The sequence below is a fragment of the Pseudorasbora parva genome, chromosome 16, assembly GCF_024679245.1.
Source record: "Pseudorasbora parva isolate DD20220531a chromosome 16, ASM2467924v1, whole genome shotgun sequence".
NCBI lineage: Eukaryota > Metazoa > Chordata > Actinopteri > Cypriniformes > Gobionidae > Pseudorasbora > Pseudorasbora parva.
Window position 1 is genome coordinate 11,373,702 of NC_090187.1, and position 15,992 is coordinate 11,389,693.

Consider the following 15,992-nt stretch of genomic DNA (forward strand, 5'->3'; position numbering starts at 1 on the left):
AATCTGGGTCTAATCTGATTTTAACCTCTTATTTGAGTCTTTTGGCACAATTTTACCATATTGTTACAGCCACACCAGTTAATTTGTGTGCGTGTCATATTATGGTTTGTGTGTATGTGTGTGTTTAAGTATGCTAGTTCATATATATATATATATATGTGTGTGTGTGTGTGTGTGTGTGTGTGTGTGTGTAGGGGGAGGGGAGGTAATATGCACTTGATATTTTAGACCCCTGCATTGCTGTGCATCATGGTTGATTTTTTGTTTGTATAATTTTTGTGTGTTCACCAATGCGACAAAAGTCACAAAGTGTCATTCCATTCCGATGAAGCAAAACATTTTTTTTTTAATTTAAACGTAAAATGTTTTTGTCATTTTTGACCGAAGAGGCCCAGAGGGTTAAAGTGTGAATGTGACCGTCACACCTTGTCCCGTTCAAAGCGTGTCTACCTGTGGTGTTTTGTTTTCAGATTTGTCGCGTAAAAGAGGGGGGAATAAAGTAAATTGAAATAAAGTACTCACAGCAGTAATGTATGAGAAATCATAGAATGCACATAGACATTTCATTTATTATCTACACACATTTGGCCTCATTCATGAAACGAGTAGAATACATTTCTGTGTAAACTTTTTGTAAAACCATTAAATTCATGGTGTTCAAATGGTTTTGCAAACAATTTGCACCAAAATTTGTTCTGCGTGTGTTGCATGAAGTAATAAATAGTCACTTAAAATTAGCCAAAAACATTTAAAAGTGAAAATGATACCAAAAATGTAATAAATAGAGTAGCCCCAAAATGCTTTTGGATACTCGAGTCATGTTTAAAAATGCCTGAATATCATTACATCAGGTAACAATTATCAAACCAAGTTAAAGAAAGAGAGGCAAGCTCACTTTATAAGCTTGTTTGCAGGTTTAATATTTCTAATGCAGTGATATCACGTTTTAAGCATGGCTTAAGTGTCCAAATAATTTACATGAACATCGTACAGGTATCACTAAAATAGCAATTCTATCTATTATCCACTCGAAAAAAATACGGGTAACAACTAAAGCATTAATTATTATTTGCTTATAAATATACACAAAAATGACTAAACAAAACATAAGTATTGCAATTACGGGTGTGTTCACACTTGCAGTTCAGTTCTCTTGGTTCTTTTGTGACGTATACATTCCAACGGAACTTACTGAACATCAAAAACTGTGTTATGGCCTAAATGCCCTCATTGTATGTGTGTACATATTATGGTATTATTATCAGCTGAGAACTGCTCAGTAAAAACAGCACCAGGAATTCCTCCGTCACACACACAAATGAATATCTGCTGCAAGAAGACTGCGGTTCTGACGTCTATGCGAACCGTAATGGGCAGCATCGCAACTATGATGAGAAAAAAACGGGTATATTTGTGCATTTCATCCTTTTTAGATGTATTTGGTCTGTTCTGCTTTCATAACTCAGACAAATCTCTCCAGATTTCGTTTGGAAGCGTAACGAAATCCACCTTTCCAGGGGTCTCAGTTTGCTTGTGGGTGCGCAATAGGGTTTGAATGGCGTTCTCACGTATTCAAATGAACCGCACTAACCGAGCAATCGCACCATTCGAGATTGTTTCAGTCAAACCAAACCTGCCAAGTGTGAGCACACCCTCAATTCTGATTACTCATCTGAGAAGAACTGAACTTGGTATGACTTGACGTAGCTGCTTTCCCATATGTAGAGATGTTTGTCTCTGGGATTGTATGAGATCATAGATAGAACCCCTCCAGTTGCCCTCAGATCCAAACTGACACTGACAGGTTTCTCTTTCAGGAGGTCAAAGGCATACGTCACCTTTGTGTCTTTAGCATCCGTGACGTAGAGGATCCCGCAGGCGATAAACGCATTACCGGCCTTGGTCCTGGGATAGGTGGCGTTGATGTAGGTGGTGACGGAGAACGTTTTCTCATCCATCCGCGCCACCATGATGTTGTCGTCAATGTTGGAGGCAAATATGAGCCAGATACCGTTCTCATCGACTGCCAGTTTGAAATATGTCTTTGAGTTCTGAAGGAGGTAAGACCGATTGTGATAGAGGGCGTTGTCAATGCTCAGTATGTGTAAGATCTTGGTCTGGAGGTCAAACCTAAAAATATTGGGGAATTGATGGGATGAGTTATTACAGATATACTAAAAGTCTTTCTGTCTCATGTTGTCCCAAAGCTGAGATTTTCAATCTTTGCACAAAAACAGAATGTTCAAAGTGATCATTTTTAATAATGAATCTTGCAAATCCATATGAGATTTGAGAATTATGGAAAAAAAGGGGAAGATTCAATATGGAAAAAAGCACTTGGGTCATTCTGCAATATATCTTGTTTTATGCATTTAATTAACATTTTGCTCTTACTTATTACATTTTTATTAGGCTACATTCAAACTTGAATTAAAAAGTTAAATATCTGTCAATTTTATTATTTCAATGTTGAATGTAACTACATTTTTAAACATCCATTAAATAAATGGCTTTAAATTCAAGTTAAAGCACTTATAACCATGTTATAATCAAGGAAATATGCCCATGATCTCTTTAATCATACTTAGCAATATTGGAAGTTCCAGCGATGTGGTAGAATATGGAGCCGTTATGCACAGTGTGGCCGCAACCTTGGAAGAACTTCCGGACATCAATGGATTCACTGCTGCTGTTCTGGAACGCTGCGATACTGTTGTACTGTTTTATGATACGACCTGAAAAATGAAGAATATGTGAACATAAACATGTTCCAGATTTAATACAAGGCGGCTTTTAGTGCACAACGTCAGATATTTTCCCCTTTTTTTCCAGATATTTTAAACTTCTGGTTACAGTTTAAATTTACTCGGATGTAAATGGGGTCATGCTCTTCAAGAGTTTAAGTGTGGAGTGTATGTGCTGTATATTTGTACCTGAGAAATGTTCTGCTACCCAAATCTTCTCATCGTCGTGAGCGGCGGTATCCATCATCCACGCTCCAAACGTGCTGCTCATCTTCATCAGATGTCTAGGGTTCTGCACCGACTTTATAACACAGTCTGCCAAACACAAACACAGTCCCATGTAAAGTTTAATAAAGTAGTGTGTGACGTGGTGGAGCTGTAGCAATGTAAAAAGGTGGAACATCTAATAATTTGCTCTAGTTGGTACCGTTTATCTTCCATGATGCCATTTTCTGGCTGATGGTATCATCATTTGGAACTGAATTAAGGTGACCTAAAGATAAACAAAGATATATACATATAACATTACAAATTATGATGCATCGTATGGGAAGAAAAAGTCATCCAATTTTGGATGCTTAGGTCAAATGTCACCCCAAAATCAGAAAAATATGATTTTATTGTATCATTAAAGTCATGTAATAAATATCAAGATACATTTTCCAAAGTAAAGTAAGGATGCTGTGTGGTGTTCTTGGTGGTTTTTAGGGTGATCTGGTTGGTTATTGGTTTCAACCCAAAATCAAAAGGGGAAAAAATAACATATAGAGCAAAAAGAAAATTAGTCAATAGATTTTATTGTAAATAATGCAATGCATTGGTATGTTTAGTGTTTCATAATTTCCATTATTATCATTGGTAATTCTCATTCCTGAAATACAAAATAATAATTTTGATAACACGATCAGAGAACACATTTACTATAAACTAGAAGTTTTTCCTTAATTATAGATAGTAAGTAACGTAGTTGTTGTAGTGTTAAGGGATCTAGAAAATGGTCTTGCAAAATAAGACATTAATATGTATTAATAAACAGCCAATAAGCTTGTAGTATACATGCTAATAAGCTACAAGTTAATGTTAACTAGTCGAATGTGTGTTCCCTAATCTAAAGTGTTACCATATTACTGTAAAAAAAAAAAAAAAAAAGATTTTAAGAGAAGTAATGGTGCACAACCAGTACATAAATTGCAATTTACAAATTAACTGTATTTTAAATAATTAAAACATTTATGTAATTTAAAAATATCTTCATAATTTAAAATAAAATAATAATGAAAGGTGAAATGCCCTCTTTTTAAAATATAAATAACAATTCATCAATTTAGTCATTTTCAGACCCAACTCACTCACCCACAGACTCCTTCCCTGTGTGAAGATGTGCTCTGTGGCTCCTGTGTCTTGGGGGCCCTTGAGGCCCGGGGGGGCCTGGAGGACCAGGGGGACCGGGAAGACCAGGGGGTCCCATTGGACCAGGTGGACCTTCAGATTAAAGCGGAAGCTTAATTAGCACACCACCATTGTTACGATTAACAAAGGCACAACATCTATATAGATGGCAGGACTTCTTGTAGAAAATAAATAAATAACATAGTAATGAAAATGTATTCTCAAAAACTTTATTATGAAGTAGCCATTTTATAAAAGCAACATTGCACTCAAAGTCCAAGGGTCTCATTTATAAAACTTTGCGTAGATTTCATCCTAAAAGTGTACTTACGTATGTACAAAAGCTTGGTTTTATAAATCTGATTTATATAACCATGCGTATGCCAGAGCCTGCACAAAAATCCCTTTATAAATCACAGCCAGCAGCGGATTGTGTGTATGTGCATCATCACCCTGTCTCCTCCCTGAAATCAGCATATATGGAGCTCACAACGCCTAGTTTTACTATGCATGACCTCATTTGCATGCATATTCCTATCCACATGACACCATGTTTAACACTGTCAAAGGATTAAAAAATATTAGATACAGACTATAAATGCCATTTGTGCCTTACACATTACATTGCTGAAAATCATCCAATATCCTTTTTATGTTGTAGAATAAATATATCAAAATATTCATAAAAAAATATTTTTTTAAAATAAAGTGTTATTTTATTTACAAATATTTCAAACACTTCAAATCAAATAAAACTCATGCAGTTTTGCTGATAATGTCACTAGATGATACTGACTGGATTCTGCTATTGCTGTAATCCTCCAACAGTGCCAGCAGTGCCATCATAAAGCATTACATACCCGGGTCACCGGAGGATTTATGTGTTTCTAACAAATAGACTGATCGTTAACACCTTGACAAAATCACAGAATTCATTTGTAGGCGAATATTTAAGACAAAAATGTTATAGTGAACACATGCTTCTTGAACACCGTAATAATTAGGACCGATGAGCGATTGCGCTTCATGCCTGTATTTGCAGACTTTGACATTTTATGATATATGTAAATTAAGGTAAATATTTTGTGCATTTCTTGTGCAGTTCTCTAATAAAAGGGTATTTCATGCTATTCTCTATCACATGTAGTCGCGCCATCTCCTCCTGTGCTCCCGTTGTGGACAATGTGACTGTAAGGCTGTGCCGATTATTATTATTATATATATTTTTAAATACATTTTGAATTCCGTTTGGATTTTACTAGATGTATATAGCCTAATACAATTGGCACAAATAACACTGTTGGATTTAATCTTCATGATATACAATATGAAATGGAGTGAGAATTAAATGTCATTAATTCTTATAATCGTTCTTCTCACATTTATTTTCTACAGTTCTAACTTCAGTTCACGACTTCACCATCTGTGTCATTAATCCCCTTTGTCTCCAAAATGTGTGTACACACAGCTCAAAGTTTGCTTAAAGGGGTGCATATTCTCCTGTCAAGTTTGTTTTTTATAGAACACAACCTTTGTGTGGGAACTGGCGTACGTACGTTTCCAGCCCTGTTTTGTGCGTATGCACGCTTTATAATGAGACCCCTGGTCATTTTGTCAATGTTGTCGTGTCCTACAAGTCATGTCTTTAGCTGTGACTACATTTCTACAGCCTCACATACTGTACCTTATTGCTTAAAATTATTAATGGAACTGGTCTTTACCCTCTACAATGACATCATTTGAAGGTATGCCCTGTTCTCCAGGAGGTCCTGGGGGTCCAGGATATCCTTGCTCTCCCTTCTCACCAGGCTCACCCTTCTCTCCAAGAGGACCTGCATACAAGTACAAAGAAGCAAAAAATCATACATTGACAACTCCATGTAACAGTTATCAAACAATCCAGAGCCCTGTGTTTATTACTACAGTGTAATTACACTAAGAAGTACAGAGCATTATTAATAAACTAAATGTACTATAGGGTTAGGATTTGGTTTAGTGTTGGCTGGATGTAACTAGGCATAGCTTATAGTTATTACAGAAACACTTTATTTTACAGTGTCCTTGTCATGTGTAGTAACTATAGTAATAACTATAAATTATGCATAATTACTTGCAACTAGACCAAACCTGGTAACACTTTATTTACAGTGTCCTTGTTACATACAGTATGTACTTACCGTAGTAATAGTAAATTATCAACCCAACCCAAATCCTACCGTAACCCTCTAGTAAGTACATGTAGTTAATTATTATTACTCAGTACTTAAATATACACTTGCACTGTAATACGGACACCTTAAAATAAAGTGTAACTATTATTACTACAGTAACGTGTAACAAGGACATTGTGAGATAGTGTTGGTTAGTTACTAATTCTGCACAATTCACTGTCATTACTAAAGTACATGTAACTATGCATCATTTATTGTTATTACGGTAACACTTTACAGTGTACTTGTTGCATGTGTTACATCTAGTTAGTAATAACTATAAATTATGCATAATTGTATGCAACTATCCCTAAACCCTCATCCAAACCCTTACTCTATAGTAAGTGCATGTAGTTAATTATTATTACTCAGTACTTAAACGTATACTTACACTGTAACACGGACACCGTAACATAAAGTGTAACCGTTATTACTACAGAAACTACGTGTAACATGTAACAAGGACACTGAAGTAAGTGTTAGTTATGCATGGTTAACTGTTATTAATACACTCAAAACTAAAAATGGTGCTATATGGTACTAAAAGTGGTTCTTGGCTTGTAACCACTTTTGGTGCTATACAGCACCATATCCTTAAAGGTCCTCTACAGCACCTTTGTCAAATGGTGCTATGTAGCACCCATAAGAGGTGACATATCAACATATTTTATTTCTTCATCAAAAATGGTGCTAAAGAGCCCCTACAAGTGGCTCTTTGGCTTGTCATGAACCTTTAAAGGGGCTTAAAAGGGTCTTTGTATGGCAGTGATGCTATATAGTACCTTTTTACACGGCGCTGTGAAATACTTGATTCTGATTGGTCAATCGCGCATTCCAGCGGTATGTTATTCCCAAATAACACCCGCTCATCCAGGTACTACGAGTTATCTTGACCGGTACTACTTCTATGCTTAACTCTGGCGCCATCTTGTGGGTTAAACAGCCGTGGGTTACAATGGAAGACTTCAAGGCAGGTTTCCTTTATAACGTTTTTAATATAGATATTTTTCTTACACAAACGCATCTATTCGGATCAGAAGGCTCTATTAACCCATTGGAGTCGTGTGGAGCACGTTATTTAACAGACAGCTGCATTTTTTATGGACTTCAAAAACAGCTACAACTACTGCTGGGATTAACGTTAGCCTGGACTTTTTAAATATTACTCCGATTGTATTTGTCTGAAAGAAGAATATCATATACACCTATAATGACTTGAGGGTGAGTAAATCATAGGCTTGGTTTCATTTTTGGGTGAACTAACCCTTTCAGCATTCATTTTCAACATTTAGCAGCAATAGATAAAGGCTTAAAGCAGGTTGGAACTGTTTTTCTTCGTGGAAGCTTTGCGTAAGAGCTAATAAAATATTTAATCTCAAGACAATATTTTGAGTCTAATTTATTTGAGACTAGTAGCCGTGTAATAAGCGGGATAATGTACACCCAGCCGGTTGTTATCGCAGAATAAACCCCGACAGAGTGATCAGGACCCCGACGCGAAGCGGAGGTATCCCTTACTTAACCACCCCAAAGACCACTGAACAACCGCTGAAGAACTGCACTGGGCTTAACAGGTTCTTTATAAGGCAGTAGTGCTATATAGCACCTTAACCACCCCAAAGAACCACTGAAGAACCATGCTGGCCTTGACAGGTTCTGTATATGGGAGCAGTGCTATATAGCACCTCAGACATCCTAAAGAACCACTGAAGAACTAATTTGGTGCTATACAGCACTTAAAGTGGTGCCCCCTACGCTTAAGAACCACTTTTAGTACTATTTAGTACCTTTTTTTAGAGTGTATAGTACGTAAACCAACCAACTTTACATAAATAATTAGATACATTGTATGAATTGAAGTGAGTGGTTTGGTAGTTGCTAGGTGGTATTCTTTGTGGTTGTTGGTTCCAAACAGCTTGTAAAATCCTACTAAGTAGTGTATCTGTATATCTGTGTGCATTCTGATTTGCCATGAATTATCAATAAACAATCACTTGCTACATTTTTTGTGAAAGTTCAACTTAAACGGATATTTCACCCAAAAATGATAATGTGACCATTTTCTCACCCTGGGGTTGTTCCAAACCTGTATGAGCTTATTTCTTCCGTTGAACACAAAAGAAGATATTTTAAAAAGTGACATTTGACACACTGTAAAAAAAGGCAAAAAAATGTTTTGCTGTACAATCGACTTGGATGTTTAAGTTATTTCAACTTAAATTATGTTAAACTGACTTAAAACTGACCTTGAAAATTAGTTGCATCTTGTATAACTAATAAAAACAAGTTTAACATTTCTTAACTTATTTTGATGAGTTAAAACAACATCATAACTTATTGAACATAATTTTTTACAGAGCAGTAGCAATTGACGTCCATATTATTCTTATGGTTACAAACATTCTTCAAAACATCTTCTTTTGTGTGCAACGAAGAAAGAAACTGAAACAGGTTTGGAACAACTTGAGGGAACATATGAAATCATCATTTTAGTGTATTCAGATATTTTCCAGTTTTCTCTCCACGATGTTACAAAGAATTTCATTCAGTTTCATCATAACTGATTTGCTGAATGATACTAGTCTGTCTGTGGGCTCTTGTGCTCTCAGAACAGAGCAGTCAGTCAGCTGTTATCATGAGCTCTGCTTTATTCAGCGGGAGATCTCCGAGTCTCGGTGAATCCTGCTGCGTGACTGAATTAGGATAAATTCCCCCTCTCCTCTTCCTGAGTGGATGATAAAAGCCATGGAAAGCAGACAACTTTCGAAAAAGAGCTTTGAAAGGGGTACATTTTCTTTCAGAAGGCCTTTTTACAGTCATTCATGTGCATGATGGATTCCGATGTTATTTTGCGTACAGCTGACCTCTTTTTCCTCGTTTTCCATGTGCTCCAGGCTCTCCGGGCAACCCTGGAATTCCATCTGTTCCATTATACCCCGGCATTCCGTCCGCACCCGGAAAGCCTAGAAAAATGACATTATTTGAGGAGCACATTTTTGGGAATATTACATAAGCGTAAGTCCAATGATGTATCCAGATGAATATCATGAACAATGTCAATAACATAACCATAAACATGTCAATAACATAAACATGTCAATAACATAACAGTGTCATACTGTGTTTCACAACTAAATCAGAAGACAAAAAAAATAAATGAAGCCTGTTATGGGGATGGCTGTAAAAATGACAAAATTGGTAGCAATATTTTTGATGGCCCACTTTAGGCATTCTACTAACTAGAAGAAACTTTGCAACTACATGTCAACTAACTCTCATTAGAGTATTAGTTTACTGTCTGCTTAATATCTGCTAACACTTTATTTTGATGGTCACCCAACAGACATTCTACTGACTACATAAATACATTTGCAGCTACATGTCATCTTTTTATACTAACCCGGATCTTAACACTTAACCATGAACTAACAGTCTTCTAACAGTCTATTTTATACTCTTCTGAGAGTTAACTGACATGTAGTTACAAAATTACTTATAGTAAGTAAAAATAGGGGGCGTGGTCTTGTTGCTCTCCGACGTGGAGAAGCAACAAGCGCTTGCATCTCCCCGTTGTGGTAAGAGGTGGGACCTTTCTGGGCAAAGTGCGCTAAGCTGCTGTCCAATCACAACACGGGAAGCGCTGGCCCAATCAGAACTCATTACGTGTTTCTGAAGGAGAGACTTCATAGAACAAGGAAATCATCAGACCGTTTTTAGGACAGAGGAAACAGCGCTGTACAGATAAGTAAATTGTGTGAAAAATACTGTGTTTTTTTACACGCAAAACATGAACTCATGTTATATTGCACACTGTAAATATAATCATAGCTTTGAAAACACGCGAAGAATGGGACCATTAAAAGATTAAAGTTTAAAGATGTATACATCAAGGGGTTATTTTTGTACTGCAAAATATAATATCTGCTATAATATGCATATCTTTTTATTAGATTCTTTCTTGTGACAGATTATAACCCATTTAAACAACATTAGAAGTTTATTTTATACCTGGAATTCCTGGTGGTCCTGGCGGCCCTGTGGAAGCAAACCAAAACAAACCAAACTGTAAACTTAAAGACTATAGATTCAGGATATGAAAATAAAATGAGCCAAAAGATACTAATGCTCACCAGTCAGACAGACTCCTTTAGTACTGTTGCAAATGTCCAGCAGAATCTTTACCTGTAAAAATTGTTTTTTATTATAAATAAATAAATAAATCTCAGTTCATTACAGTGTATGATAAAATTTAAAAGTATTATCGTATATAGCCTATAGTATTTATTTATTTTTGTCATAAGAAACATTTCTATCAATCAGGAAATTCAGACATAATACAGTTATTATTTGAAATGTTTTTTCCCCATGTCATTACATTGTTTAGAGCATAAGAAACAAATGGAATAAACATATATTTTATTCATTATGTTACGTCCTCTACACTAGGACTCAGCTGTTTAAAAATGTATAGGCACAAACAATTGGATTTTCTTTCCATTCAGCAATCAATTTTTAGGTTTTAGTTTTTAGATTTTTACTTTTTTTTAGCCAAACTTTATATAAAGGTGATTCTCAACTATGTTATGCATAATTTTACTTTATGCAATATGTGGGTAAAATGGCCATACATGGGCTTTCCCATTCAATTCAATCTAAATACACGGTATCTAATTTGCATATTAATGTGTTTTTGGGGAAACATAAAAAGTGTAACAATAGGAGTAATAATTGACAACATTTGCATAATAATATCTAATATTTCAATGGAATATTGATATATTGTCTTTCCTTATTCACTTGTGTCTCCAAAAATGCCTGATAAACATGATTTAAGAAATTTTGGACATAAAACCAATGCCGGTTATAACAAAAAAAAATCATATTTTAATTAAAAACCTATTAACATAACATTTTAACATTATGATTTGATATCTCTGAAAAGCCCTGAATGCACTCTTTTACAAGACACCCAGACGCTGACATGTATGGTGTAAGAGAAATTCACTGAAATATAATGTCCACTAAAGATGACAAAAGTCTATTCATAGGACCCATGAGGACAAGGCAAGTTTTTTTTAGTTTCTTTTTTTACTTCGAGTTGGAAAATGGTAACATGATGCAGTAAAGATTTTTTTTTTTTTTTTTTACTGAACGATTGATAATTGCAAAATGCCTCTTATAAAGCACAAGGCATTTAATAGCAGTCCACAAATACATGGGATATTTTTACATATACATAAATAAATCAATCAATCATGTCAGCATGCGTTTCTTACTGGCACCATGGAGTATGTCATCATCATCATCATTCCATCTTGCTCTTCTGTTTTGTGCTGGTAAACCGGCCCATGGGTCTGCTGCTGCTGATAATGATACTGGAAATCTCCCAAGACTTCCTCTCCCACACTCCCCTCATGCTCCTCTAAGGGTCTGGTCCCTCGATGCTGCCGGCTGCGTTTGTTTCTGGAGGACTGATACTCGCCCTCATCTCCGTTCACCTGTGTCATGAACTCCACCACAGAGCTCTGAGATATCTCCACCATCTGCCGCTCCACCTCTGTCAGATGAGCCCACAACTCTCTCTGCTGAACCAGGAGCAGCACCAGGCCGGCACAGTTTATTACCGTCAGCACGCACACGCCGAACAGAACCCAACGTATCTGCCAGGACAACCGGCCACCGCATTGCCTAAAGCCTCCGGTTCTTCTCAACTCTGCCAGTGGATCCAGCATTCTGACTTCTCAGAAATTCAAATTCGGAAAGTGTTCGAAAACGCCAAAGCAACATTTACTACGAGTCGACCCTTTCAAAAATCAGCCTGACTAATAAAAGTCTAGAATATTGTCCTAAAAAAGACAGACAGGACAATTGAAGTCCTTGTTTCGAGTGGAGTCTATGTGCGACTGAGGGCTGCTGGCTTTGTGCCGTCCTGATGCGCTGGAGAAGAACCCCCCACTTGTGCAGTCACCTGATTTATATGCAGTAGAGTCCATTCTTCACCATGACCGTGGGCCGACCAGCATAATCCACATCAACACCAACAGCCAACGATGTGGAAGAACACCAGACTATCTGAGAGCCGCACCAAGATTTCCAGAGTTTTCCAAATTCTATGAAGACTATGTCCAAGTCTTTGTATGTACTTTTTTATTAGACCATTCAAAGCTTTCTCTGCAACGGTAGCATAACCTTTAACTCCAGTACAAAATCATTTTAGCTGACAAAATCTGAAAGTATAACCATTTATGAGACAATGGAACAATATAGACCAAACACTACTGACAAAAAAAGTTATTCAGCTCCAAGGTGATTTCATGAACATGTCAGAGCGAGTAAACGTCAGCAGCTAAAAGAGCCGAGACCCTTAAGGGAACTCAGGCTGGTTCTGAACTTTAAGGCCTGACATGCAATTCTTATATTTCCCGTATCACGCAACATGACCCACTTTTGTAGTCGTAATTCTAGTTTTGATCTGATATCAGTTAGCACATCGCTCTCACTGAGACAGTCTTCAATTTCTGTAGTTATGTAATGAATGTGGAATACATCTGCCCTATAATTGGAAATGGCAGGCACTGCCAGTATTGGTTGTACATTAATATTTTTATTTTTAATGTTTTGTCCTGTTATGCACAACCAGACGTTTTGAGCATTAAAAAAGAGATTCGAATTCCCTCTGATAAACATTGGTATAGTACACTGCGGTATGAAGACGTGAAGTCTGTTGTGTTTTGTGGTCTTCTGCCCTGCAGCTGTAGGTCATTGCCAAATAAAACATACAAGCTGGGCTACAAGCTCCTTGGTTGGGTTTATGTGATCACGCAAGCCGGGAACAAGGTATCATTGCTGAGTAGAGTATGTACTGAACTGAACATGTGCTGAGTGTGGAGGTCATTTCAGTTGAGCTGTTTTTCTGTCATTCCTTTAAGTTAATTGGGTACTTTACTTGCAAACAAGGTGCCAGTTGCCAGAAGTCTGGCTTAAAGGGATACTTCACTAGCCTGACAAGCCAGACCCACATCAAGATGTTTGATCTGGAAACACACCATTGGCAGGGCTCAATCCGAGGGGCGGGAAAAACGGTTGTCTTTCAAACTCCCTCTGCACGCGATAGGATAGTGCTACAACCAACCAGAGCAACGAAGGGGAAGCAGAGCTAGTTGACAGATTAAACATTCGCCGTATCCGGTCGGCAAAACTCTGAACACATCTTCCCTTCTTAAGAATGACTTCAGTGACGTTCTTTGTTCTTTTCTCAGAGAAAAGCTTAACTCCTAGTCTTCCTGAGTCGTGGTCAAAGCTGATTCGAAAGACTGCCTTTCTCCAGCCTCTGTGTTTACTAGTAGCACGCAAGCGCAACTCGGCCGTCATTATGTTAAGCCTGTCCACCAACTCTATACACGATGTGATTGGCCCGACCAGAGTTTGGCTACAGCTCAGAAGTGTATTAAGAGTTGCTAGACAACATTCACGGCAGATTAGATTTGCTGCCGCTAGGGGGCATCTAGATTTCTAGGCTAGTTAGTATCAGCAATTGTAGGTAATGCTAAAATGACAAAATAACACATTTTATTTTACATAAATATCAGCAATGTCTTTTTGGCTAGCTGGTTTTTGACAGTCATGGTGCATGGGTTTATATAAACCAGAATGAAGTTGTGTTGCTGCTACAATGAGCATTTATGAGGAGTCAATAATCTCTGGATTTAAGAAAGTTTGTGAGGTTTGTGTAATTAAAGTGTCGTTTATACGGCGTTATTTACCTGTCAAATGTCGAGAGCGCATTATTGTAGCGCGAAAGTACATTAATATAGTGCGCGAGCGCGAATCTCTTTGCTCGCGCGCGGAAAATAATGCGCGAGCGCAAATCTCTCTCTGCTTGCGCGCGGAATGTAATGTGCCGAGCGCGAATCTCCCTGCTCGTGCGCGAGAACTCTGCGTGCGCTCTCAGATACGCTGCTCTTGGAAGAATTTTCTCTGGGCTCACTCAGAGAATATGCCTGCACTTAAAACGTGTCCAGTGCAATCGCGAATCTCTCCTCTTCGCTTAAACTAAGCGTGTATGTGCACAGACTGTCTTCCGTGCGCTCGCAAGAAGAGAAATACTCTTCTTTACGGTTTCGTTCTCTTTGCTCTTGGCATAAACGCTGTCGAAAAGGCAATAACCAATCAGAAATAGGCTTCAACGACTGACCAATGACATCGTACATGAAATCTTATGTTGAACCCCACATGGAATCAGAATCACTTGAGTTCAGTGACTTCAATAAAATGAGTGAGATGGATCCGCAGTATCGACGATATTTTTGTTTGACATTAAAAATATGTCAAATATATCTTAAAAATGTCTGGGGGCGATTGGATTATTTTACATATTAACCTGTCTACTCTAGCCTATCTGCACAGCCACATTGTTCACACTACAGGTGTTTTAGTACTATTTATTACCAAAAGCGGTTCAATATCAAACAATAAGATTCCATGTACGATGTCGCGTTTTCATTGGTCAGTCGTTGAAGCCTATTTATGATTGGTTGTTGCCGCTTCGACGGCGTTTATGCCAAGAGCAAAGAGAACGAAACCATAAAGAAGAGTATTCCTCTTCTTCCAAGAGCAGCGTATCTGAGAGCGCACGCAGAGTTCTCGCGCACGAGCAGGGAGATTCGTGCTCGGCACATTACATTCCACGCGCGAGCAGAGAGAGATTTGCGCTCGCGCATTGTATTCCGCGCGCGAGCAGAGAGATTCGCGCTTGCGCACTATATTAATGTACTTTCGCGCTACAATAATGCGCTCTCGACATTTGACAGGGAAATAACGCCATACGTTTACACAACACCATTATTTTGCATGCGTTTTGGCCATTCATTTACATGACAAAACTGTTTTGGGGATTGAAAATGTCAACTTTTGAAAGTGCAATTTTTTTTTTTTAAATGATACCATTTATTGTCTCTCCATTAAAGGTGCATTATGTAGTATTGTTGCAGTAAAATATCCAAAAGACACCAGGCCAGTGTTATATATTCTGTTCAGTTAAGTACTTACAATATCCCAAATGTTTGTAAATTGTGAAAAAATTGCTATTTTAACCAGTGACCCGGGACGTGGGTTCAGCACAGCGCTTGAGGGAGTCGTCTCTCAATTGCGTCATATCTGCGTTACCCTCAGTTTCCGGTTTTATTTGGCAGAAGCGATTTTCTCTTAGCAGTTTGAAAAAGTATCACAGCAGCCGCTGAGCGAACGCATAGAATAATGTCATAACATAATTTTAAACACACTTAAATGTATCTAATATAATAAAAATAGCTGCATCACCTCATATCAATGACCGGAAAAGCAGAAATAGTGTGGGTGCCATGTTCAGCTCCACAACACTCGGTCCTGCTCTGCTTCATACAACAGTAATGTTAATAACTACATCCATGAACATGATTTCTGCCCGTGGCCTATTTTCCACCGGGTGTGAGGTGAAGACGACAATGCCCAAGATGCTGCGCTCAAACTTGGCATCATCAAACTACGTCTTTGTTTTGAATAGGTGACCTCTAGTGGACGGAAAGTTGCATAGTGTAGCTTTAACTGCAAAAAAATCAAGAGTAGCGTCAGTACTGGCAGGTCACGTTAGTCAAGCTCGCATCAGCTGACT

At 37.7% G+C, this 15,992-nt stretch overlaps 1 protein-coding gene across 1 annotated transcript; it reads right to left on the reverse strand.

Annotated features, from left to right (window-relative positions):
- Positions 1–379: 379 nt before the first annotated feature.
- On the reverse strand, positions 380–12,472 carry gldn (gliomedin). Its single transcript, XM_067419338.1, has 10 exons — positions 11,620–12,472; positions 10,474–10,525; positions 10,352–10,378; positions 9,208–9,306; positions 5,855–5,965; positions 4,098–4,226; positions 3,172–3,237; positions 2,934–3,059; positions 2,585–2,735; positions 380–2,130 (listed from the first exon to the last, which is right to left on the reverse strand). Exons 1-10 carry the CDS (start codon positions 12,073–12,075, stop codon positions 1,665–1,667), a joined length of 1,683 nt encoding a protein of 560 aa, XP_067275439.1. The 5' UTR covers positions 12,076–12,472; the 3' UTR covers positions 380–1,664.
- Between the last annotated feature and the right edge of the window lie 3,520 nt (positions 12,473–15,992).

What these genes read in the sequence shown, in the direction of transcription:
- gldn (XM_067419338.1), bottom strand. Translation starts at nt 12,075, where the DNA reads ATGCTGGATCCACTGGCAGAGTTGAGAAGAACCGGAGGCTTTAGGCAA. An exon ending in CACAGGGAAGGAGTCTGTGG is followed by an intron (nt 3,238 to 4,097) that starts GTGAGTGAGTTG and finishes GTTTATCTTTAG; the next exon opens with GTCACCTTAATTCAGTTCCA. An exon ending in GGAACTTCCAATATTGCTAA is followed by an intron (nt 2,131 to 2,584) that starts GTATGATTAAAG and finishes CAATATTTTTAG; the next exon opens with GTTTGACCTCCAGACCAAGA.